The 25,495-nt window shown below is 40.1% G+C and overlaps 6 protein-coding genes across 7 annotated transcripts; 4 read left to right on the forward strand and 2 right to left on the reverse strand.

Annotated features, from left to right (window-relative positions):
* The first annotated feature begins 108 nt into the window (after positions 1–108).
* LOC134213452 (protein nessun dorma) lies at positions 109–4,171 on the forward strand. Of its 2 annotated transcripts, XM_062692517.1 has the most exons (4): positions 110–246; positions 554–1,839; positions 2,068–2,468; positions 3,831–4,171. In XM_062692517.1, the coding sequence occupies exons 2-4, from the start codon at positions 561–563 to the stop codon at positions 3,852–3,854; spliced, it is 1,704 nt and encodes a 567-aa protein (XP_062548501.1). In that variant the 5' UTR covers positions 110–246; positions 554–560; the 3' UTR covers positions 3,855–4,171. The 2 variants fall into 2 exon arrangements, with proteins under 2 accessions (XP_062548500.1, XP_062548501.1); XM_062692516.1 differs by lacking the exon at positions 3,831–4,171 and having other exon boundaries at positions 109–246; positions 2,068–2,829.
* On the forward strand, positions 4,027–4,988 carry LOC134213457 (transcription initiation factor TFIID subunit 13). The gene is made up of 2 exons (XM_062692522.1): positions 4,027–4,238; positions 4,313–4,988. The coding sequence occupies exons 1-2, from the start codon at positions 4,197–4,199 to the stop codon at positions 4,676–4,678; spliced, it is 408 nt and encodes a 135-aa protein (XP_062548506.1). The 5' UTR covers positions 4,027–4,196; the 3' UTR covers positions 4,679–4,988.
* Positions 4,989–7,231, reverse strand: LOC134213454 (protein O-glucosyltransferase 2-like). Its single transcript, XM_062692518.1, has 2 exons — positions 6,877–7,231; positions 4,989–6,492 (listed from the first exon to the last, which is right to left on the reverse strand). Exons 1-2 carry the CDS (start codon positions 7,059–7,061, stop codon positions 5,160–5,162), a joined length of 1,518 nt encoding a protein of 505 aa, XP_062548502.1. The 5' UTR covers positions 7,062–7,231; the 3' UTR covers positions 4,989–5,159.
* A 191-nt stretch (positions 7,232–7,422) lies between these two features.
* On the forward strand, positions 7,423–9,687 carry LOC134213458 (cAMP-dependent protein kinase catalytic subunit beta-like). The gene is made up of 4 exons (XM_062692523.1): positions 7,423–7,564; positions 7,635–8,018; positions 8,291–8,686; positions 9,142–9,687. Exons 2-4 carry the CDS (start codon positions 7,680–7,682, stop codon positions 9,631–9,633), a joined length of 1,227 nt encoding a protein of 408 aa, XP_062548507.1. The 5' UTR covers positions 7,423–7,564; positions 7,635–7,679; the 3' UTR covers positions 9,634–9,687.
* Positions 9,666–14,123, reverse strand: LOC134213459 (uncharacterized). The gene is made up of 3 exons (XM_062692524.1): positions 13,718–14,123; positions 13,488–13,658; positions 9,666–10,242 (listed from the first exon to the last, which is right to left on the reverse strand). The coding sequence occupies exons 1-3, from the start codon at positions 13,970–13,972 to the stop codon at positions 9,796–9,798; spliced, it is 873 nt and encodes a 290-aa protein (XP_062548508.1). The 5' UTR covers positions 13,973–14,123; the 3' UTR covers positions 9,666–9,795.
* A 535-nt stretch (positions 14,124–14,658) lies between these two features.
* LOC134217765 (E3 ubiquitin ligase Rnf121) lies at positions 14,659–24,782 on the forward strand. Its single transcript, XM_062696571.1, has 6 exons — positions 14,659–15,000; positions 15,100–15,134; positions 23,156–23,297; positions 23,363–23,746; positions 23,807–24,042; positions 24,216–24,782. The coding sequence occupies exons 1-6, from the start codon at positions 14,965–14,967 to the stop codon at positions 24,334–24,336; spliced, it is 954 nt and encodes a 317-aa protein (XP_062552555.1). The 5' UTR covers positions 14,659–14,964; the 3' UTR covers positions 24,337–24,782.
* Positions 24,783–25,495: the final 713 nt, after the last annotated feature.

Genomic DNA, 25,495 nt, shown 5'->3' on the forward strand with positions numbered 1-25,495 from the left:
ACGGTTGAAAACCCTATAACAAAATAGCCCATCAAGCCGCTAATAATGATAACTTTCTGAAGGGAAGTCATTATTTTTTAAATGAAAAAAGCTTCGCTTTAATCATCATTTAAATCATCATTATTATCATTCGTTGAACTCTAATCTATCACAAAACAACGTCGGTTTGTGCAAAGGCAACAGCTATTGAATTTAATAAACATTACATATTACCGGTGTAAACGATCCACATTTTGAATTATTTAGGTAAGTATTTTGTAACAGATCTCTTGGAATATTTATTTTCATTATTGAAAATGATCGTGATGTGTCTCGCAATAAATCGAATAAAACCACCATTCAGCGTCAGTTCCATAAGTTGTTTTCTAGTAGGTAAAGGATAACAGGATTTCTGTGGATTGAATAATTTATTCCGAACCAAGCTTTTCTAAATCATGCTAAGCTTTTTTTTACAACCTGTTACAATCATTGTTTTTGTGAGATCAACATTTTTTTCAATTTCTTATTTTATTAGAAATCATATTTACTTCATGCAATCTATCAAATTTTCCAGCATAAACATGGAGGTGTATGAGTTTGAGAAGTCCCTACTCACCCGGCTGCAAGAAACATCGGATGTGCTTTGTGCCCGTGGGATTGCTTTGCCGGCATCCGAAGTTCGGACTGAGTGGGCCAACTATGTGGAAATGGCCATCGAACCCACCGGATGGCAAGCGCAGTGGCGCATTCCACGTGTAATGTGCGAAGAATTGTCGCTCAAATATCCCACCCTTGTGGTCGGTACCGTCGAACAGGTGCTGTTCGATGAACTGAAAGCGATCTTCGTCGTGGAAGCGGTGCAAGATGATGACGTACATATGCCCGAAAGACAAGTGGTGGCACTTGAAGAGCTTACGCCCCTGAAGGAACAGGAGAACGATGCATTGAACGTGGATCGGACGGCGGATTGTTTGGACCGCCTTCGGTTCTTCTATCAGCACGTTTGGATGCCTTGGGACAACGACGAGGACGACGACGGTAGCGACTGGGCCGAAAAGAATTTATATGACAGAGTAAAGTTTTATTACGATGTAAAAAAGAGAGTGATGTCTAAGCGCCTTGTTTCGCATGTGTTGGCTTTGCTGGCCGAAGCGAACTATGTGCAAAAGAAACGGGAGCTGTTAGAAATGGAAGTAGATGAAGCGGATGAAAACACTTCCGATGGCGAGAATGAGCAGGAGAATAAAAGAACAAACAAATTGGTTGAACTTCATCTGCGCCTAAACGTAATCAAAAACGAAATGAAAATTCTCGAGGATCCGACATTGAGAGAGGCGTTCGAAAAGGTTCGCTTTGGATCAGGAACAGAGAACCAAACAAACGAGGAAGCCTCAATTGTGGTTCACACTGGAACCCTTGACCAGCATATCGAATATTTGAAGGAAGCTAAATCAATCGTTGGAAACAGTAAAACTGTTCGTATATGTGATTCTTTACAAGGCGCTCTTGAAAAAGTCCCCTCTACAAATGAGGTATATCTACCACGTGGCACACATGCAATCAAGTTCTTGGAATATCTGAATGGGGGTGGACTGTTGAAGGCGGTAAGCGCAATCCGATTTGTAGATGTTTGCAGAGAGGGACAACTACATTCCATAAAGGGAACAGCGGTGATCAGTTCAAAGGACGACGACAGCGTTCTGCTGACGGTTGATGGGGACTACTGCTTCGAAAATGTGATGTTGGATTGTGTCAATGTTCGGACCGGAGTTCTTATCAAGCAGGGAAATGTCACGTTCAAGAATTGCTATTTGATTGGTGATGCCAAATCCAGCACCAAACAAGGCCTGGTCGTATTTGGTAAGTTTATCGTTTTTATCGAGCGTATATGTAAATACGATTTATTTTTGGATGAGTTTTTAAAGTTTTTAAAGATTTATAATGAAACTCATACTCTGTAGTAAATATCGACATCTTAGAAACTGAGCGATTATTTTCAAATCCAATGAGGGTCTAAAAAGTGGTCAAAACCGGTACACTTGTCCTACCCACATTATTCAAAAATGTTCATTTATAATACTTTTTTAGGCAACTCGAAAATCACGTTGCAGGGCTGTGTTTTGAAAGGTTTCTCCACCGGTATCTATGCGAACGAAAACTGCCAAATCCACCTGAGCGATAGTATCGTTCTGGAGTGTATTCGAGGAATCGAAGTTTCGTGCGGAGGAAATGCCACTTTTCAAACATCCGAGATACGTGATTGTAAATCGTACGGTATGCTGTTGGAAGTAGATGAGCTCAATGTGTCACAGGAAAGTGATGAGAATCGAATTCTCTACAACGATTATAATGAAATTGGTCGAAGTGAGCTGATCTTCAAGGGCATTTGCAATTTCCGGGATAATGGCAAGGCAAACTTCATAATTTGTAAGTCCGGAAGCAGTAAATTTAACAACTCGTGCTTTACGGAGCAACCCGCGCAACCAAACGTAAGTAGTAGCGTTGAATCCGATAAGACATATAAAAACATGCCGAACGGACACAAAGACGATGACTACAAAGGACAACTATATGACGTAGGAAAACTTCTCTGGGGGCTGAGTCAGACTAAGGTAAATGAGGTAAAACTTGACTCGGCCGAATGCAGTGCCTATGACACTAGTACTGACAATGATGGAACGGACCTTTATTCGACTGTAAACGATAAATCCGAGTTTTCGTCAAGTGGTGCATCAAGTAGTTCCAGCGTTATAAGAATTGATGAATCGGTCATTGAAATAGATTAAGTGGAATGCACGGTTGGGCCTAGTCTTTTGTTTTGCAATAAATTATAATATTGATCTTGTAATATATTTTCCTGTTTAATTTGATCACTATTATCGCACCGATTAGATTTTTTTGCAGAATGATCAATTGTGAAAAAAATACGCTCACAATCGTTAACTTTTGTTTAAATATCAGCTGTCATAAGACGAGTTTAGTACTAGTCCATTTAATTCCACCACGTTCTGTAATCTTTACAGATACGTATTACGACCTACCAAGTCGAGTACTAAAATACGAGACACTAAAAGTGACATTACAGTTAACGTCGAAATACGTACTTGTCATTAGACGAGTTTTAATAATCTTTACTGATACGTATTTTGTACGACACACTGAGGACGGCCTTACAGCGGAGATTGAAATTTGTATCTGTAAAGATAACAACGTGGTGGAATTAAGGTCACTCCTGACAGAATCCAAGTTTCAAAGTGCTCGCGTTTTCGGGGGCACACCACTCGATACGCAGCAAAGCTGAATCAACAAAAATGACAGTTTGTCCGCCGCCTCCGTATCGAGTGCTGAAAATGCTTCCCTATAGTCGACACTTCATTTGATTTGTATGTTCCGTTTCGGGACGTTCTTCTTCCCTATTATGGACCCCCCAAAACATTCCTATAATAGACACTCTCGTGTTTATTTTTATAAAATTGTAAAAAATCATCTAAATTTACTTTCCATAGCATTTCCAATGCATGTAATCAAATCATAGGACTGTAAGGTAGGTTCTCCCGATGGAATTTCATAGCAAAATGTTTAGATTGTGCTGTAATAATGCAATAATAGCTGAAGGGTCCACTATTGGGCACTTTACCCCACGATGAAGCGAGTTTCCGGGATTTTTTGTGACTTTTCAAAAATGACATGTAGAGTTCATCACTGAGCTTCCGACAGTTAAGACCAAGTACAGGTTTTTTCTAATGAGAAATGCTACTCTATGAATAAAAATGACAAATGAACGCAATTTACGGCATATGGTAACCAAATCTGTGATCTGTGAGTATAATTAAGTTATTTTACAATTTCAGAAACGGAAAAATATGGAAGATTGAACAGTATTCAGATATCGTCATCAACATAGTGAACATCTCTATTTCAGTCAACATTCTGCGTAACATATAACGGTTCTAACATGTATTGAGTGTTACGGATGTTATGCATTTAAAACGGTCTCCGCGTTTGACATTATCGCCAACTTCTTTATCGATTTTACGGTTTGTTTACTCTGTGAAGCGCTGAAAGACATACAAAACAAACGCTAGTAAACTGCGATAGATTTAATGGATTTTTAATGTACAATAAATGTCTAATATCTTATTCAAGTATAAATTGACGTAAAATACATATATTGGTTGATATTAATCTTTAATTTGGTGTTGATTTTTGAGAGAACGATGGCTGCGAATCCTCCCGAGGAAAATTTTGATCAGGGAGAGGTAACATTTCTTATTTCCATTGCAATCTGTGTAATTCGGCATCGGATGACCTGACCCTATTTCAATTCATTCAGTTTGATGAGGACGACCTGGGGGAAGTGCAAATCGAAGCAACAGCCGGGCGAAAACGTTTGTTCAGCAAAGAGTTACGCTGCATGATGTACGGATTCGGGGATGATCAGAACCCCTACACGGAGAGTGTGGACCTGCTGGAGGATCTGGTGATTGAATTCATAACCGAAATGACGCATCGTGCAATGGAAATCGGACGGACCGGTCGAGTTCAGGTGGAAGACATTATCTTTCTCGTGCGGAAGGACGCAAGGAAATATTCCAGAGTCAAAGACCTGCTCACGATGAATGAAGAATTGAAACGGGCGAGAAAGGCCTTCGATGAAATCAAATATGTTGGTGCTGAAGCAAAGGTTAAAGAGAAGTAGGTGACTTGATGAACAAACTGGTTGGTAAGAGACGCCCTTGAGAATGGCTTTAAGATTCGTAAAAATAAAGCATAAAACACTAAAACAAAAATAATGTTTTCGATTATACATTCTAATTAGGCAAACCCAATCAAATCGCCAAGAATATAGGTTTCATTCTTCCAACATGACTAATTTGTATAAAATTCGAGCCCCTAATTTAAAAGGGCGTCATTACCTGTTGATGTATCCAAGTTTGCCTATAGATTTATAGAAGAAATACTGAAATTATGTGTTTGTGATTTTATAAATAAACTCATTTATATTCAAATTCTTTCAAGTTATTAAATATTTATTTCTCTCTTAAGAAGAGTTTTTACTGCCAATAAATTTATCACCGAGATTCAATGCGCATAATATATACATACTTTTAAAATAAAACATACTGCATTGCGAGGTTTCTGCAATTCATATTTCAGATCTTTATGATGGAATGTAACTTTTAAAGTTCATCGTGTTTGTTTACCAGCATCGAATCACATTCACAACCGGAACTAGACGTTGGTTGTTCAACTCTTTCCATTTCCGGAAGTACTTGAATAGAACTGACAATATTTTTAGCGTATTGTTTGAACAGTAATCCATAATAACATAAAATAGATTTAGGCAGCAAATGCTTCTCGACAAAGTATTTTGCGTTGTTGCGTACTTGCACCATGGTATCATCAATTGTTCTCGCTTTTTCTATACTTTCGACTAAATCGGATAAATCTTTCTTAATTGGAACGAATTCCTTCCATTTCTGAAGTTTGTTATAAAAATGTTCGTAGTACTTGGAGTCCTGCTTAAATACAACCGAAGATCCACCTAGCAAATAAGGAAGTCGATACGCAGCTACCGTTCCGTCTACATTGATCTGGTATTTGTAGTTGAAGAAATCAAAAAATGATATATACGCAACTTTTGGGCCATACTTCTTCTCCTCGTCTCGGAAGAAGAAGAAATTAGTTAAAGAAGCGTTCACGATATCCGGATGCATCTGAGACAACCCAACCAAGTCTAGCCTTTCTCGACAAGCATCCCGTCCGCGCCAGAATGCTTTAGCGTCCTTGTCTTCCCATGGAATCCCTTTCCGCTGAACGGAGAGCATATCAAGGGTGACTCGATTCATGGCTTCCAGCGTTGCTTCAACAATGTCGTAGGTAGGCATTACAATATCGAATGTATCGTCGCTACCACACCATGAGAAAATCGGATACGGTCCCGTCGTACGTCGGTGACCTCCTTTCGTGACTAACGGCCAATCACCTAGATTGACGAACAGTTCCATATCAGGCAGAATAGTTTTACGAGCCATTGATTGCAAAAGCGCATCCATGTACATCTTAAACCCTGTATAACGACCGTAGCAGGTACGATAAACTTGATTGTTTTTTATCACATAATTACACAACGAAACGCTTCCTGGCTTGTCGTATTGCTGGATGATTCTGGGCCTGAGGCTGGAGAAATTCACTGCTCGAAATGGTATAAGATCGCTTTCGATTTGTGAATCTGATACCGGACAATCGATCTGTTGAATCCATTCGCCTAGGTTTGTTTGAGGACAGTTGCAGTTTTCTGTATAGAGCTTGTTATTAAACCTGTATGGAGATTCCCCCAAATGTCGTTCTCCATATAGTACGTGTATATCCGTATCCCAGCATGTCTCCGTTAGTTTATATCGAATAAGAGAAGACCCGTCGAAGCGGTCTATTTGCTCGATTTTCACCCGGCACTCACCTAACACGGATCTGCCTTTAAACAAGACACGATATTTCAATGGATCTGTAATACTAAATTTTCAATAATTAGAATTATTTTTCAAATAAAAATTATCATTCTCTCGGGATCCTACCATTGCTTATGGAAAAACATTGAAACATTTCTTAAGAAACCTTTTGTAATTGTATTTATTATTCTCACGAGAACCAGTTAACATTTTATCGGGTTAAGGACACTGTACGGAAATTTACATTTAGAGATTTAATAAAAAGTCATAGCAGATATTTATAGATAGTGTTGTGTTATAGTTATAGTATTTTTTATTCTGTTAATACTTTTATATACTGCGAATTATCAATCTCATCAAATTTATGCAGTCAACATATATTTCAAAGTTTTCATAAGCACTGATTAAAGATAGGATTTTATGTCCACCATATACCAAAATAACTTACATATTGTTTTGTTCATCTCTTGGTTCGATGTAAAAGTACCTTGCGTTCAACGGGAGCTTATCGGCTAGTTCTATGCCAGGACCCCAAACTCGAGTTCTAGTATGATCCAATAGGGATGAGTTTTCTCCCAGAAGAAAGGACAACTTGATCACAATAGCAGCCAACGTACCAATTAAACTATTCATTATAGAAGGTAACTTTTAGAACAGCGAGAACCCTGTAAACTCAGGTAGATGGATTAATTAAAATTTATTATATACGAATTTATTTAAAACAAATCAATATTTCCCATTGCGTGAGAGCAAATGCAGCACCATAAGAGAGACAAAAAAAAAACAACCGGCCTGAATGCTGAAGCAAAAGTAACGGTAAGTACCGTATCGACTGTCATTTTCTAGCCAATCCAAGCGTTTCAATCGAAAGATTACTGTTTTGTTTGTAAACATGCAGTATCAATGATGATAATGATGATCATTCGCATCATCATTGATGTATATAGCTAAAGGAGCTAAAGAGTAATAAGAACCGATAAAGTAGATTGATTGTCCCAAAGGCCCTGCAAAAACAAAATTCACACATGAGGTGGTCTATCAGGGTCTATCCTGAGTTTGTCTTGTTCTGATGTAGCAAAAAAGTTTGTTTTATTATTTTAATTTAAAAGTCATGCTTCAGTAATTTATTAACACAGGTAGTGTATTTCCATTTTTTGGTACCTAATAGGAGCTGTTTATCAATATTTCTACCTATGGTAATTCCAGATCGTGACGCAGTCCAGCATCTCATCCGAAATCATCTAGCAAGCCATGATGCCGCGTTGGAAACGGTGGGAGCAGATCAAACGTCAGATATTCGCCTGTCGTCCTCACGCAAAGTCCAAAATGTCCGAAGCATTGGTCAAGTCGCAGTTTTCAGTTAAAAACTTTAGCACGACCACGGTCAAATCAGCCCCATCATCGGCAGTTACTGGCGGTGGTCGAACTCCTCCCAAGAAGTTTTCCTCCAGCAGTGATTACAAGCAGATACTGAATAGGTTGAAAGTGGACTTTGAGAAGAAGTACAACAGTGTAAAACCCTCGCCCGATAGCGGCCTGCAGGAATTTGATGTACTGAAGACGCTCGGGACTGGTGCGTTTGGCGTTGTTGTGAGTATACGAAGTAGTAGTACTTCTTTATTTGTTGCTGTATTAATGAAATTCGTTATAAAATAATATGAACTTTTATACTTAACTTTATTATTCTCGTCTTAGTGAGCAGTTGTTAAGCGTACTCCAATTACTAAAACAAAAAACTGTTTTGTATGTCTTCCTCCACTAGGTAGCTAACTGTTTACCGCGTAATTGTTAATTAATCATGATAATTTTTTTTGAAAGAATGCGAATATAATGATACTTATTTCACTCTTTAATATCTCTAGAAACTAATACGAAGAAAAAATACTGAAGAATACTTTGCCTTGAAGATTTTATCCAAAGAGAAAATAGTCCGCCACAAGCAACTCCAGCATACTGTGAACGAAAAACGAATATTACAAAGCGTGGAGTTTCCTTTTATGGTACACCTGGAATGCTGCTATAAGGATAATTCCTACATCTATCTAGTAATGCCATTTATTTGTGGCGGTGAGCTGTTTGGTTTGCTGAGAAAATCTAAACGTTTCGGCGAGGATCAAGCGAAATTCTACGGAGCCCAAGTGGCAATGGCAATTGAATATCTCCATCACATGAATCTAATCTATAGAGACCTCAAGCCAGAAAACATACTCATAGATACCAAGGGTTATGTGAAGATCACCGACTTCGGTTTCTGTAAGGTATGGTCAATGTGATTATCATATGGTCGGGGTTCTGCCAAATCGCACCAAGCGCCAATGAAAAAATACCCATTTTCTTGCACAAGTTTTCGTCTAGCAGATGCAATTGATCACAAATTGTGAGACCGGGACTGGTTGACCGAGTTTTGCTTTCAGAATGTATGTAGACTTAGATTCTGGATAGACTTTTCGAAAATACCTCCGTAATTTTTTTTTTGCTGTCTTCAGTACTTTTATTTCCATTAACTGAATCACTATGGATTGATTTCCGTTTTGATGTTTATTACGAACAAAATATCGTCAGTCAAAAAGGCGCTTGGTGCGGTTTCGCAGAACCCCTACCATATATTACTAAAAACATAAAATAAATTAACAGAATTCAGAAAAAGGTTGATTAAAATTTGAGACAATGAAATATAGAACAGCAAATAATTAAAGTCATACATTATTTTCAGGTGATCCGTGATCGAACATGGACCCTGTGTGGTACGCCCGAATATCTGGCACCAGAGGTAATACAATCTAAAGGCTACGGAAAAAGCATTGATTGGTGGTCCTTCGGTATACTTCTGTATGAGATGGCGGCAGGCTACACTCCATTCTATACCAACTCCAGCGATCATATGGTATTGTTTGAGAAAATTTGCAAGGGCAAGTGTCGTTATCCGGCAAGTTTCAGTAGTGAATTAAAACACCTGATCCAAAACATTCTTCATATCGACTTGACGCGAAGATTCGGCAACTTGAAGAATGGTGCAAACGACATTAAACAACATGCCTGGTTTCGTGGTATCAACTGGATTGGACTATTGAATGTGGAAGTAACGGCCCCTTTCATACCCAAAGTAAGCGGTCCTGGAGACTCTTCGCAGTTTGATATCTACGATGAACAAGATTTGAAGGTTGCATCGAAGTGTATGTTTATTAAGGAATTTGCAGATTTTTAATAATTATTTTACATGTAATCACAACAAATAAATATATGTCGAACCTTCTTCAAATTCAGGTTGTTTAATTCATTACGTAACAAAGATGTAAAACATAACATAAAGATGTCAATTAACATAATTCAGATAAGCAAATTATACTAAATAACATTATCTTCTCTTCTAGTACTGTGGTATTTTCAAACTTATTGAGCGACCAAAGCGCGATGTGATTTTCTTCATCACAGTATCCTCAGCTGCCTTAACATCCTTAGCATTAATTTTGTTGATCTTCTTCTTTTTGGGACGCTTAATGATGGTTCTTGCCTTGGGACGTCCACGGCTTGAACCAGCTACCAAATGATTATCGATTACCAGCCTATGCTCGTCTTCGGTGCTAGCGCCACCATCCGTATCGTCGGCGCACAACAACTTTTGTACTGCAGCGACATTGACTGGTACCTTAACGATAGGGTTAAGTAGCTCTTCAATCGTGGCCATTTCATCATCAGACATCGGATTTGGGGTATTTGGTGGAGCAACCGTTTGCAAACAATAGTAATTTTGAGAAGCCGATGGAGAACTTTCACGTATGACTACTTCCGGGTGAAGAGATTCGATGTGGCAATGCTGGATGTTCAAAAAAATATATATTTAGTCACAAGATCACTTCATCTTTATTGTTGGTTTCATTAAAAAATACACGTACCTATTATTATATGTAAATAAAAATTGCTAAATGTATTTTAATTTAATTTATTTATTGTCATAACGGAAGCCTACAGGTTACCCCATATTTTAGGTCAAGGAAGATACATTAGTATTCAAAGAAACGGTCGGAAACGGTATTTGATATTAAAGCGGATACGATTCTAATTTGTGACAACTGTCGTAAGGCAGTTGTTCGTAGAAGTGGACGGCTTCTATCAACATATGAACGAATTAATGTTATCGGCAAAATGTATATCTACCTAAAAAGGGATTGTATTTTTAATTTCTTGCGAATTATTCCCTTTTATGTCTGTCGCAAAAGAAGGGAAATGAATTGAAATGATAAATGAAAAAAAAAAATTTAATGATAGATATTTTTCCTGTACTACGTAAGTCACTGTTCTTAATTTACGAAATATTAGGTTGTACCGTTAAGTACCCTAATTTCGGGCACTTAAGATCTGATAAAGTTAAAACGTTCATTAAAAAACATGTAGTGGCCATTTGGAAACATTTGCTACTGCATCACGTAGTAGAAGGATTCTAGGTTCTCAAAAAAATGTTACTTGCAAATTTTGCTGCTATTTAAAAAAAATGGAGTTTGAATCCGAGACCGTTGTATGCTCCTTATTTCGCGCAAGAAAATAGGATAGTTCCTAATTTTGCGCAAAAGTGTTCCTAACTTCGCTCATGTTTGGAATTGAATATCGTTATTGGTTTGATGAAATATAATCAATTAACGGTTGTATGTCAATGCCCAGAATACCAATCCCCAGAATCAGTTCCCCAGAATGGTATTTCCCAGAATTCCATTTCCCAGAACGACCAATTCTCCAGAATGATATTCCCCAGAATGCACCATTTCCCCGAAAAAAAATCCCCAGAATGACTCATTCCCCAGAAAAAAAAACCGAATGACCAATTCCCCAGAAACCAAAAACCCGGAAGGAACCGTTCCCCAGAAAAAGGTATCAGTCTTAGAAACTGTTACTAGATACTAAAAAAACAAAAAATCTAGATACTATATTTCTATGCAAAAATACTTATATTGAAGTACGCATTTGCCCGGAATGGAGCCCTTTTGATATTTTTGTTAGGGCTCACATATAATACGAATGAGCATATAATCCATTATACTCGTTGTTCATATTGGGGGAAGCCCATATGGCATAATACCATTTGGCATAATGCCGTTTGGCATAATGACCATTTGGCATAATCGTTGAAAAGAGTAAGAAATGCAAAGAATATATGATTTCCATTTTTAGAAGTATGTATTTACCTGGAATAAGACAAAAGAGTAGATGACTCCTTCTTTAAAAGTATGCGTTCGCCCGGAAAAAGGCAAACGAGTAGATAACTACTTCTTCAAAAGTATGCATTTGCCAGGAAAAAAGGCAGAAGAGTAAATGACTCCTTCTTTAAAAGTACGCATTTGCCCGAGACGAAGCAAAAGAGTAGATGACTCCTTCTTTGAAAGTATGCATTTGCCCGGAATAAGGCAAAAGAGTAGATGACTCCTTCTTTAAAAGTACGCATTTTCCCGGGATGAAGCAATTACGAAGTATTTAGTCTAAGCTAGGAAATGGTGCATTCTGGGGTATGGTATTCTGGGGATTAGGACATTCTGGAGAATGTCTTTCGGGGGATGGAGGCATTCTGGGAAATGTCTTTCGGGGGATAGGGGCATTCTGGGGAATGTCTTTCTGGGGATTGTGGTATTCTGGGGAATGGTTTTCTGGGGAGTAGTGCATTCAGGGGAATTAATTTCTGGGGAATCACTTTCTGGGCAATGGGTTTCTGGGGTATGACATACAATCCAATTAACCAATAGAAGCATGCATCCATTGTTCAAAATATGCAGATAACGGTATCAGACAGCCGTCAGTGATCCATTCTTTAGTCGAAATGGTATGTGCCTATATTTCGACCCTGGAGCTTTGCTTAGATTTTAGTTTATGCATTTTAGTTGATACAAGTCATAATTCCTAAAATATCGTTTGCTTCTGAAATATAAACCATATTTTAAGAAAAAAGGCATTGTATGAGCAATGTTTAGCTGGTGTATAAAAAAAGTTTAAATTTTCGAGACGTCATGAAAGAAAGTCTTAAATTCCGCTATCTCTTACATAGGACATCTTCAAATATGTGTTTTATTCAAGACATCTTCAATATTATATACATTATCGAAAAAGCTGCTGTAGTTTTATCTTAAGTTTAGTTTAGCATCATTTTACACATCGCACATTTTAGCATCATTTTACACATCGGATTTGGTAGCTATTGCAGGCACTGATCTATAAGATTTTTCAAGTCAACATTAGTCGATGTCGGTGGTTATCCGCCTGAAAATTAGATAAAAAGCGTATGGGAATGAACTTTTCGGGTTCTATTCAGTGTAAAACTGTCCTGTGTATTATATTGCCTTTGTTTCATTAGAATGTTGCAAATGAAACTACGCACAACAATGAACGAAATTGGGCACCATAATTACTCTCATATACCTAATTTCGCTCACAAAGCGAAAGTCTAAATCAACACAAAATACATAAAATTTTACACTTTTCAATAGTAATGACGAATAAACATATCCAATAGAGCATAATGGATACAAATATTTCCAAAAAGTAGCCAGTTTTGTACAGTAAAATAATTTGTTTACTTGGGTCATGTTCTTCGTCGCTGTGCTAAGCACAAGCAAATATGGCGGTCGATGGGAGGATCAAATTGAAATAATTTTATTTGGTGTACTAAACCAAGTTTGTTTTTCAAATTTTTTCGTGAAAAACATTCAACAACAATGATATTTTGTAATCCTCCAGATTTTTCAATTGTGACTGGTACCTAAAAATTGAAAAAAATAAATGATTTTATAATGCGCGAAGCGAAGATAATATTTAGTAGAGAACCCGGAAGAGGCCGCAGGCTTCATGGAAGGCCGCGTACACGATGGATTTTTGCAGTTGAAGAGGACCTGAGGGCGCTCAATGTTCAGGGCGACTGGATGCGATTGGCCCAGGATCGAGTCCAGTGGAGAAGGATACTCCATTCGGCGTAGGTTCATCGAATGGCTGTAGCCCATCAAGTATCAAGTAAGTAATGCGCGAAGTTAGGGCGCGCGCGAAATTAGGGCACATCACGGTAAAACAAATTATTGTACTCACCACGGCTTCCTTAGAATCAAACATATTGAAGCAAACTTCACAAAATGGTCTGCGATGAGTCTTCATGTGTGTGACCATACTGAGACGAGTGTGCAACAGATAGCGACATTCCAGGCAAGCGAATTTCGGACCACGTTTCTCGCAAAGATTCATTTTGTTCTGTACGATGTTCTAGAATTGCAGAAGAAATTCATTGAAAGATTGTTCTGTTTTGCGTTGCTTTCACTTACGTAGATCGGAACATTCGGCATTGAAATGGCACAATCCTTTTCGCCCAACTCATCGAGTTCTGCCGATGCCTGACTGCTCGGAATGAAGTCGCCTGCCATCAGAGGGGAATAATCCGCCACTTCAGATCCGTACACAAAATTCAGCCGCGCAAGGCCTTCAATTAACGGTGATTCCTTGCCAACTGTTGTCGGGGCCTTATGATGACGGTTCCAAATTAGAAATGCCTTGGGCCCATCGCTGTCCTTGTGCGACATAATTCTGCTAGTTTTGACGAAATTGTTGAATTGAAATCGAAGCCTGCTTCGTTAGTTGTACAGATTCTACTCTGATGCTGATGTTTTTTCTTCACCCATAAAGTTTACAAACGAAAGCAAAAGGCTGCAAAAAAAACTGCGCACAATAAACAATAACAAAAAAGCAAGCTATTGTTTTCATTGTGGGCTGAAAATTGAAAAGAAAAAAAAATGTGTTTTCCATGTTTACCTACCTACTCGACGCCCGACTTGACTACCGTGACTATACCAAACTGCAGTTTCCCCGTTTTCCCGTTCCTTCGTTTCAAGAACTTTCGAACATAAAACCTCACGCACACTCATACACTCCATTCCTCAATTTTGATAATGGTGTAATCATATATGCATACAATCAATATTATAAAGCTCGTAAAAGCATTTAAAAAATAAATAAAAATATTATTCATTATTAAGACATAAAGCCCAAATGTATGAATTAAATTTGGAATTAGAATGAAAATTGATTTTATAAAACTTTTGAATGATTTTTTGTTTGATTAAAAAAATCGTCCCATTCGCAAAATTGTTCCGAAAACAGCTGCAATCATTCGATTCATGATGCAGTCATGATCATAATGATTGTTGATGCGCGCACGTATACGCATAACGCAGAGGGTGCGATATCCACGACTGAAGTTCAAGCGTGACAGGAGTGACTTTTCCACCCCCATCCGCACATCGCTAGTCACAACGTATCCAAAACATAAAATAATATTGTCAGTGGCTGTCTAATCAAACAAGGGATCCATCAGGACGTCATTCAAATACGGCGGAGTCGATTTTCTATGCTTCATTTTCAAATGACTTCCTAAAACTATGGTGTACCTAGACTAAAAGAATTATTAATCAATGCTCCAGATTTATTCACCGGAGATTAAAAATCAAGTGAATTCTTTCAAGTGGATTTCAATTTTGCTGTGATCAAAATATTACCCATCGGCGGAGTGACCAAGATGAATTTACATGAGCCGGTCGATATGCTGAATAAGGTAAGTGAACTGTTGTACTAATATCGTATTGTAAATTGAAAATAATTGAATTCAAAACTAATGCTTGTTTTTCTCCCACCCATTCCTTTTTCCTGACAGACCTTTGATGATCTTACACCAGAGGAAAAGATGAGGTAGGTTTTTAATACAATTTGGGAACAGACCGTATATAGCCATATACTTACACGGACATTGTACATTGTACAATGATCCTAATTAAAATTTTATGTTGTCTTCTGGTGTGTGCTGTATTAACTTCCTCCCTAATGTTATCGATCTAGATACATTAGAAAGCCTAGGAGCAAAACCATAAATCTATACCGAACTAAGTTAAATTGGATAAAACAATTGCATTAAGTTCGTAATTAAATTGGGAGTGTGTATTTGTTATTTTGTGTTGAATCTATCGTTAGAAAAGCTACACATATAATTCAAATGTAATAGTTGTCTCATGTCGTTTTTAAGCAATGGATTTAGGAGTTAGCAATACATTTACTGGCAAGTCTAGTCATGTTAGATGATGGAGAAATACCGCTAGCACAGTGGCAATTACATTTGCGACAACTATGTTTAGCACGGCAGCATAGAATTCCTATGGTGGTAGGTTTTTGAGAACTAACAAGTGATTATTCCGGAAGAATTAGTTTACGTTGACGAAATAAAAACCGGACTGTAGGAATTAACTCACACAATCCTCTTGGAAACACCCAGAATAATATGTCTTGACTTGAGTCTTTTCTTTAGTATCAACAAATAGACACACCTGTTAGGTTTGAATATCAAAGTACAAAAGACATCCTCGAACGTTTATTCATATGAACCTGATAATCTCTTACATACAGTTTCTCTCTTAATTTATGAATCATCGGCTTTCTTCCCGTGTATGTTCTCTTTTTCTCTTTTGTTAAAAATTATCGAATTCATCAATTCTTCATGCAATAGCCAGGACTCAATGACAATTCTAGACCAACATTTGAAAAGGGCGTAACAGCCAAAATTTATTCCTTCTGATTCTTCGTCCACATATATGGCTTTATATGTAGACGAAGAATTAGAAGGAATAAATTTTGGCTGTTACGCCCTTTTCAAATGTTGGTCTAGAATTTATGTTGCTTACATTGCTACTGGCTCCTCCTTTTTGCCTTTCTCGTATATTAAGTATACGTAAAGGCTATATGATCACTCTAAAACAAAACTTTTGATAGAAGGCTCGGAGACCCATAGTGTTATACACCAATCGACTCAGCTCGACGAATTGAGGTGATGTCTGTTTGTGTGTGTGTGTGTGTGTGTGTGTGTGTGTGTGTGTGTGTGTGTGTGTGTGTGTGTGTGTGTGTGTGTGTGTGTGTATGTATGCGTTTTTTTTTCCTAAGCAATGGAGGGGGAATCTGCTCAACAGACATCCTGGGTTGTCCAGGAAGTGCGGGTTAGGGATCACCTCCAACAGCAAACGAGGGAGGCAGGACTTCATCCCCGACCCGCTAAACCATTTCCATTGCCGCCAAGCCCATAGTCCCTTCGGTACAACCAGAAAGTAATGCTTCAAAGGGGGGGCAGTGCACAACGCACCCTCGAGGTATGCTGCGTGTCCTTGCAGCACCGAACATCGTAACTCGTTTTTTTAGAAGAACACCATGGCATCGTGCCAGCGCTTTGCCGGCTTTCCAGGTGGCCTTACCACGCCCTATGTCCTCGGAAGGTGGGAAGGGTCGACTTCGCGCCTGCTTCCCTCTGCACGACTGGTATCAAGAATGATGATGCCGCGTGCACCCCAAATTGACCTTTCTGCGATAGGGCCTATTTGCCAGCACACAGAGGGACTTGCCGACGCGGTGCCTACGCCTGCCCCAGCCTTGACGAGGACCCCTTTCCGTCCTCAGGCTCGGAATCCGCCCGGTTGACCGACGCCGCGAAAGCGACGATACCATGTTGTTCTTCGCGCGGCTACTTGTTCGATAAAAGTATCGAGTTCGACCACAGATCATGACCACCGGTATGACCCATGAAGCCGACTCCGATCCCTTGTACCACCTCTTATTTGCGCCTGAACTAGCCATCCTTGAGTCCACGCCCCACCTTCTGTGTAGCTCCGAGACGATTTGGGCGATAGCCGATAAAACGGCGTTCCAGCCAACTTCATCTTTACACATCCTCCGAACTAGGTTGTCCGGGGTAGTGTCCAGACCACATGTGGCAAGCATGTGGTCAAGCATTGCGCGAAAACGTGAGCACACGAACAACACGTGTTCCGCCGTTTCCTCTAAACCTGCGCACACCAAACACTCGGGCGAGACCGAGCAAGCCAGCTGCGTTACCTGCACTGTGATTTTGCAGCACGCTTAAACGCCGGGCACATCGAACCCCCCATGGGGTGCTTGCTGTTCACAGCTTTGCTGGAACAAATCAAACAATTGGGAGGGTTTGTGCAGCATTGTGCCTTATGTCCCTCCAATCCGCAGCGTCGGCAGAGATTACTTCTGTCAGGGCCTTTGCAGTCCCATTGCTTGTGCCCCGGTTCCAGGCACTTGAAGCAAACTTCGGGTTGCTCGTATATGCCCACAGGGCATACCGACCATCCCACCTTGACGCTCCCTAACTTGACTACCTTGGAGGCGTCCGCAGCAGATAGCCGAACCAATGCTACCTGCGTCCCTGCCGAACCTTTCCGTAGCCGAACGGCTGCGGTAGGCGTCTTCGACACTGTCGCCGCAGTGCCGTGACGAGCTCTTCGACTTCGGTGATCTCGTCCTGGTCTTTAACCCTTAGATTCACCTCCGTCGTGAGTGCCCTTACCTTGACCGTCTCGCCTAGGACTTCCTCCGCCAACTTCTTGTAGGCGGCGCCCTTTTGCGAGACGCCTCGCTTCAGCTCGAGGATCATCTCGCCCATCCGGGTACGTCTTATTCGACGTACGTCGGCGCCGAGTTCACCGAGCTTGACGTCACTCCTCATCGCCTTCAAGACGTCCGAGTACTTAGCCTCGTCCGCCGTGATGACTAGGGCATCGCCCCTGGAGCGATTGGCGCCTACCCTAGACTTCTTGCTACCCTCATTCGCCTGGGCCTTCTTTTCGGCCCTTGACGTCTTCGGTTTTCTATTGTTCTTGACCAGGGTCCAGGAGGCGTCATCCCCCTCTATTTCCCTGGTCTGGTGCAGCTGAGAACTCTCAGCCTGCCGTAACCTCTTACCACCGTCTTTCCTGGGTGGACGGACCTTTCCAGGTCCTTCCTCCCCCGGTTTTGGAGGTACCTGGCCGGGGTTCAGCTTCCCAGCCCCACTACCCTTGTTCGGGGTAGTAACCCTCCGCGTTTTGGAGCGGCCCCCAGGGAGCTCATCCCCTGGAGACTGTCTCCCCCGTTTTTGTGTCGTCTCCGTTGGAGCAGTCACCCCCGACGTACCCGCAAATACTTGAGCCTCAGTCTGGGTAGACTTTGGTATCACCGTCTTCGCTGGCACGCCTTCGGTCGATTCGACCTTGGCCGAGTCCGCGAATCCTTGGGCCTCAGTCTGGGTAGACCTCGACTTCACCGATTTCACGGGTTTACACTTGGCCGTCCCGACCGCCCTCTCCAGCTTGGCGTTCAGCATCGACTTTCGAAGTTTCTGCACGCTCCTCTTGAGGTCCTTACTGATATTATGCTTTGATGACGCAAAGTCGATGATGGCGTCCAGCTGTTCCGTCGCCACCTCGAAGGCCGAAAGCCCATTGCGTTTGCGGTTCATCGCCTCCACAAGCCATGGGACGTCAATAACCTCTACCGGCGTTTTTTTAGCCGAGAGGAAGGTTAAGTGACCCACGCTGGCGCTGCGCACTGAGCTGCCGACTATTGCCTCTGGCCTCCTAGGCGGAGACCTGAACAACCCACCTCTTGCGAAGGGGTTGTCGCCTACACTACTACCACTAATTGAAGAATTGACTTGGTTTTCCATTTTGGTCCCACGAGTTGCTCGGGAAAAGAGGTCCACCACGCCAGAGCCCAGCATGACGCGGTAAGGGACAATTACTGTGGAAGGTGCCCAGGTACCCCACAGGCTCCGTTAAAGGCCTAGCTTATTATTTCACCCCCTGGCCATGCATCCCCTCGGCACGGGTCGCTTGACGTCTTGGAATAAACTTTTTCGAACTTAACATTGGCCGAATTAATCGCAAAAAGTTCCATTCGACTGAGAATCCTGTCCCATTGTTTGCTATTGAAAATTGGCCAAATTGGACTATGGGATCCGAAGTTATGGTCAAAATACTATTTTCTATACGCAAAACACGCTAAAAAGCACTCACTCATATTTTTAGTATTTTTTTGCACGAGAAAGGCACCAACACCGCTAGGTGGATTAATCAGGTTTTTTTTTTAACTTTGCTTAGCTGATCGCGAATAACTTCGTGTTTGAATCGGGCTAGTTCTTGTTGTTTTCTGCCTTCCTCCAACGCTCCTACAATATATGGTTTACTAAACCGTTTGCTAGCTATCATCTTTCAAGGATAGTCATCGTCGTCATCATCCGAATTTCCTATTTGCAACCGCTTGAAATCGTAGCTATTAATCTCAACCGGAGCCTCATCCATAAAATTCACGGTTCTACGATTTTTCAATTTGAAACAATCACGCTTCACGTGACCTCTTAGTTTGCAAAAATTACAAATCACATTATGATGATTGTTTCCTTCTCTATTACCGAATCTACCTGAAAAATTACCTTCTTGTTGATGTTCATTAAGATTACGGTTTCGTCTGTGATAGTCGTAACGATTGTTGCTAAATTGAGCACAATCGCGATCTTTACTGAAGCTTCTTCTCCTACTACTAACTGATCGACCGTAATTCTTGAAATTTTGCCTATCGTTTCTGCTAAATTTCACTCCATTTTGCCTGATTACCTAACCGATATCTCACTGAGTTCACTTCTTTTGACTCCTGTCTTTCAACTAATTCCTTCGCACGGCACTTAACTAATTCTGTCCGGATCACCATTTGCTCAACCTCTTCTAACGTCATATCGTCCTTCATAAGTAATTTATGCTCTAAGTCTTGGTCTCTCAAGGCGATGGGAAATAAAAAAAAATTAAAAAAAAATGATAAAGTTTTCTTAAACAATTTTAATAACAATTGAAAAGTTTATTATTTTTTCAGTCAAAATTTGAAATCCTCCCTCAAATAATTTAATTCGACCGCGAAATTTTGAGGGGGCGGAGACAGAAGAAGATAATAAAATTTGTTCCACCCTAATTGCAGATGTGAACTGTTTGGGAAAAGCTAGATGTCTTTGAAAAACTCTGTAATTCTAAGTTGATGGTAATTATAAAAGATATTTTAGTTACTAGATAAAGATTGTCGCTTCGGTTCCCTTTGTTCTGCTGTCCGGAACATGTTGGGTACCAAGCTGTCAAATCGTATGGATTTTCCTTCTTTGACATTTAGCTCCCCTATCCTCGCCAGCAAAAGATGTTTCGGACAGCGACGACAGCGACAATCTTTATCTAGTAACTAAAATATCTTTTGTAATTATTATCGACATTGTCAATTTGCATGATTATCGATATTGGACTTTAATGTAACAGATCTTCTTCTTCAATGGTTCTACACTCCAACTGGAACTTGACCTGCTTTGCAACTTAGTATTCTATTCCTCATTTCCTCAGCTATGGATTGAAAGCATTTCTATTCCCGCCATTGCATGAGTATGTATCTTTGTTGCAAGTACAATGGATATACTATGTCCAGGGTGTCGAGAATTTTTCCCACCCGAAAACACCCTAGACCGGACCGAGAATCAAACTCGTCTCCTACGTCTTTGCTCGCAAGGCAACTGGAGACCCCAATGTAACAGATACCATATCGATAAATTTGATCCGATTATACCGGCATTATATATGCGTAACAAAACAACCTATTCTATCCTTCCTATGGTCACGCAGTTAGTTTCTCTAGCTAAAACTACCAAGGCAATAATGTAATTACCCTTGGAAAGTGCTACAAACCCATACCGTATCATCCATGTTTAAAGAGCCATATCTGATTCCAAACAGCCGCTGTGCCTTGCCAATCATTTTGTGAATAGATTGGTTTTTGGAAATCAGAAGTTTTCAAGACAGAAAAGTGCTACAAGTTAAGTGAAAACCATCAATTAAAAACTGCAAGCTTCTTCACAACCTGCACACTCCAGCAAATGCGTATTCCGGCACCGTTCTACCATAAACTGGGCGTTAGACATTTAATTTGGAATTTCTGTTTCGAATGGTGAACTCAAGATTTAGAAAGTGTTTTCCAGCCATCTGGGATGTTTTAAGGAACGATGGCTACCAACGGACCCTGAGCAGATGTCCTCTTCGTCGGTGTAGGAGCGGTTTCATGACTGATGATGACGACTAACTACATAACGGATCAAATTCGGTGAGATCAAACCAATTCTTCCATTCTTCAACTGTCATCCACTCATATCTTAAACAATAATTTACCAACCATACCCAATATGTTCATAGCTATCGCTTTTGCTTCTTAGCGGAAGGCACCTATATTCCCTTTTCTGAACATTGGGCCATTTCTTCCCCTACTAGTACTACACATCTTTTTTCCATTATCATCTAGACTGCAAAGAAAGAGTTCTGTTCAACGACATTCTATTCAAATCAATACAGCAAGTTAAATATATCTTAAAAAAGTTTTGAACTACAGTATGATAAACAATGTATACATCTTACGATAAACGTACGAGAAAATGCTTTTCCATCTAAGATATGAGCGGAATTTATGGGCTAATGAATTAATTACAATTAAAATTATAAATATAATTAATATATAGTTTGATTATGATACCTTTATCCATTTGATAAACGGTAGCATAACCAGGCGGGGCTTACTGTTAGTGATAGTGACCTCGGAGTGGACATGAAATACCAGGCATTCTGAAATGGGTCACTGGAGCTGCAGTAGAGCTAGCACTTTCTAACTCCCGGATTAAATCTGACTGTTTTAACGGACAGCTTTCTTCCATAACATCACTGCCAGACAGTGGGGGTTAGTTTGTGCACACACACACATATCTGATTCCAAACAGCCGCTGTAAATTGGTGCACTGAAGTGCTTCAAATGTGATATAATGCCCAGATGAATATTATTTTCAGCGTCGTCAAACCCCGTGACCATGACTACAGAAATTATATGATTTTTTCACCTACCTGCATTCTTGGATACCTGGTTGGCTAACAGCGGTCATGCACCTATGACTATCGTATTGTATCACTCTTAAATTATTTTGTAGACCTCGGCAAAATTTTTACCGAGATTCCAACAGCCGAGATCTCGGTAATATTTTTTACTGAAATTCGGTAACTCCTTTACCGAAATTTCGTCAATATTTTGCCGAAATTCGGCAAATTTGATTTTTTGCCGAGATCTCGGTAATGTTTACCGAAATCTCGGTAAAAAATTTACCGAAATTCGTCGAAATTATTACCAATATCTCGGCTATTGGATTCTCGGCAATCGGAAAAAAAGTTTTTGGTTTGTAAAACAATAGTTACATGATTGTACTAAATATATGTAATAGTCCTGTTTGTCTGTCCGGTGACTAGCCAACCAGACGCAGCACGCGGGGAAATTATCACAAAAAATAAAATATTTGACACTTCAATTCTTTTTCACTATCAGATGCATGAATGCATGAATTAATAAACCGTTTATATTGAAAAAAAAAAAAAAAACACTTGCCACGGGCGCTATTGCGTCCACAAATAAACTAGTTTTCAATAGTTTCACTATTTTCACGCAACTTTCTTACACTGGATTCTGTTTTTACACGATTTACATTTTCTCAATTTTCCACTCATCCTAAATGTTTAACGCATATTAATTATCATGTGATTTTTCTTTGATTTATTCAGGATTTTTTTAAACATGTTGCGAGGATTTTGGTGGTAAACTGAAGTCACACGATCAAAAATACGAGCGAAAAAAAATCGTGTAAAAACAAAATCCTGTGTATATCCTTAGACTCCTTAATGAAACCATGAATATATACCAAATGTTGTTTTTTTTTTTTGCTGAAAAATTCGATACAATTTGGAAGGTGCATAACAGCTACCATGGGAAATAAAGAGCTAGTAGCCTGTTACTACTTACCATATTTACTTAACATTGTGCTTCATTCTTGTTTCCAGGATCGAACATATAAAACTTCACGAGAAGCACAAGGGTCATGAATCCATGCATGCGGAAATGGTTGTCATCCTGCTGGTCACACTCATCATAGCCCAGGTCGTACTAGTCGAATGGAAAAAGCGACACTACAAATCATACTCGGTAATTAGTAAAATAGTTTTGCATCGCTTGCCTAAAGATTATAAGATTGCCTTTTTTTATTCCAGCTCATGACATTACTGGGACTGTGGTTGATACCTTTTGTGCTAAGTTTGCGCAGCCAATATTGGCGGTTTATTTTCTTCTGGCTAATATTCAGCTGTATCACAGCGTTGGTTATGCGGAAAGCGATGAAAAAACCTGTAGCCGGTACCACTCCGCGATTGGTATACAAATGGTTCTACTTCATCTATAAACTGAGCTACGGACTGGGAATAATCGGTTACATCATCATGATGTTTACCTTTTTTGGACTGAACTTCGTCTTCAATCAAGCTCCAAATGTGTGGATGGATGTTGGACTGCTGTTTGTATTTTATGGGTTGTATTATGGAGTTCTCGGGCGTGATGTTTCAGAGATATGCACAGATAAGATGGCGGCTCACATAGGGGTATAATCTAGACTAACTATTTGTGCAACATGACCAACAACTCCTAATTTTTTGTTACAGTATTATACTCCGAAAGGCATTCCTACGCGTCATCTGGAACGAAATGTCTGTGCAGTATGCGGTAACCAACTGTTAACCGAAGTTAACGAGACGGGTGTAATCGAAGATACGTATAAGTTATCCTGTGATCATGTTTTTCATGAATTTTGCATAAGGGGGTGGTGCATCATCGGGAAAAAACAAACTTGTCCGTATTGCAAGGAGAAGGTCGACCTAAAGAAAATGTTCTGTAACCCGTAAGTATGTTTCGGATTCGTAAGCTATCTACACACGATCTTTGCGAATTCAAGTAGGGTATTTTTCATATTTAAAATTAACATGCTTCGTCGTGTTTTCAAGAATCACTTTAAACATCTTGGTACGAACTGATAAGTTTAATATTCTCTTCAATTCTATACAACATTTCCAGGTGGGAACGACCTCACGTGCTCTACGGCCAATTACTTGACTGGATTCGATGGCTAGTTGCGTGGCAGCCCTTGATATTGTTCATCGTACAAGGTATCAACTGGGTGCTCGGATTAGAATAGCAACTTGTCGCAGTGCTTTTGCTGTGCTATCGTCCACAACAGTCGGAGCAGCAAGTAACTGTTTCCTCATATGTATCTATGCCGCCATCAATGTCAGTATATTTTGTTGTAGGGAGCATTGACACCAAAACTAGCGCTGAGCGTAAATAGAATTGTAGGAATCAGGTTTATGTTTAAGTTAAGGTTGTGCAATCGGATTTTCTATTCTGTTTTGGTAATCCAACATTTGAGCGCACTACGAGTTTTGTGTATGTTGCATTGATTTAGGTAAATACATCGATAATAATTGCTAATGAATAGCAAAATCAAAAAAGGCGTGCGTAAAAGTGTTATGTTCCAATTTTAATGAAATGCACTCCAATCTATCCTATCATTAGATTTTCTGTTTTGAAACTCTGAACTAAAGATCCATTGAAATAAAAAAAGACAAGACCTAGGTAACAAAGGGGTATAATATTCTGTTCAACTTCGAAATTGTCATGCGTTGCAAGTCACTGAGAGCACTTTATTTCTGGTAGTCATCGTCGTTTTATCTCTCAACTGTTTTTTTCGTCGCCGTGTACATGTGGGTGGTGTTCCTATATGTTTTCTTACTTCTCCCGAATCACTGGATTGTACCTGGCTCGGCTGGTAGGTTGACGAATCGTCCTTTTTATAACAGTGGGTATGACGAACGTCGTCATGCAGCTGAATGTACAGACCAGGGAGTGGTGCTTTAACTGTATTCCAGCAGTCCTCAAGAGAGGTCCCATCGAGCTAGCCCTCTTCCGGCAACGCTTGCTCGAGATGCTGCGCGTTTACAGTGGAACATCAGGTTGCTTCAGTCGCGGTCGTCGGTACCGCACATTGTTGGTGACGGATAAGTATCCTCTTCCACTGGAGTCGATGCTGAGCCACTCGTTTCCAGTCGCCCTGAACGTTTAGCGCTCTCAGCGCACCAAGCCTACGGCCTCTTCTGGGTTCTCTATTATTTTATATATGCCTGGCGTTCTTCCGACGTACGAGCAACGTGTCCAGCCAACCGTAGTCTGACGTGTTGTATAAGCTAATATCCAGCCCTTTATACATCTGGCATAATTCGTGATTCATGCGACGCCGCCAGGTGCCATTCGCCAAGGCCAAGTATTATTCGCAGCACCTTACGCTCGAATACTCCGAA

Source organism: Armigeres subalbatus, chromosome 2 (assembly GCF_024139115.2).
Source record: "Armigeres subalbatus isolate Guangzhou_Male chromosome 2, GZ_Asu_2, whole genome shotgun sequence".
Taxonomy (NCBI): Eukaryota; Metazoa; Arthropoda; class Insecta; order Diptera; family Culicidae; genus Armigeres; species Armigeres subalbatus.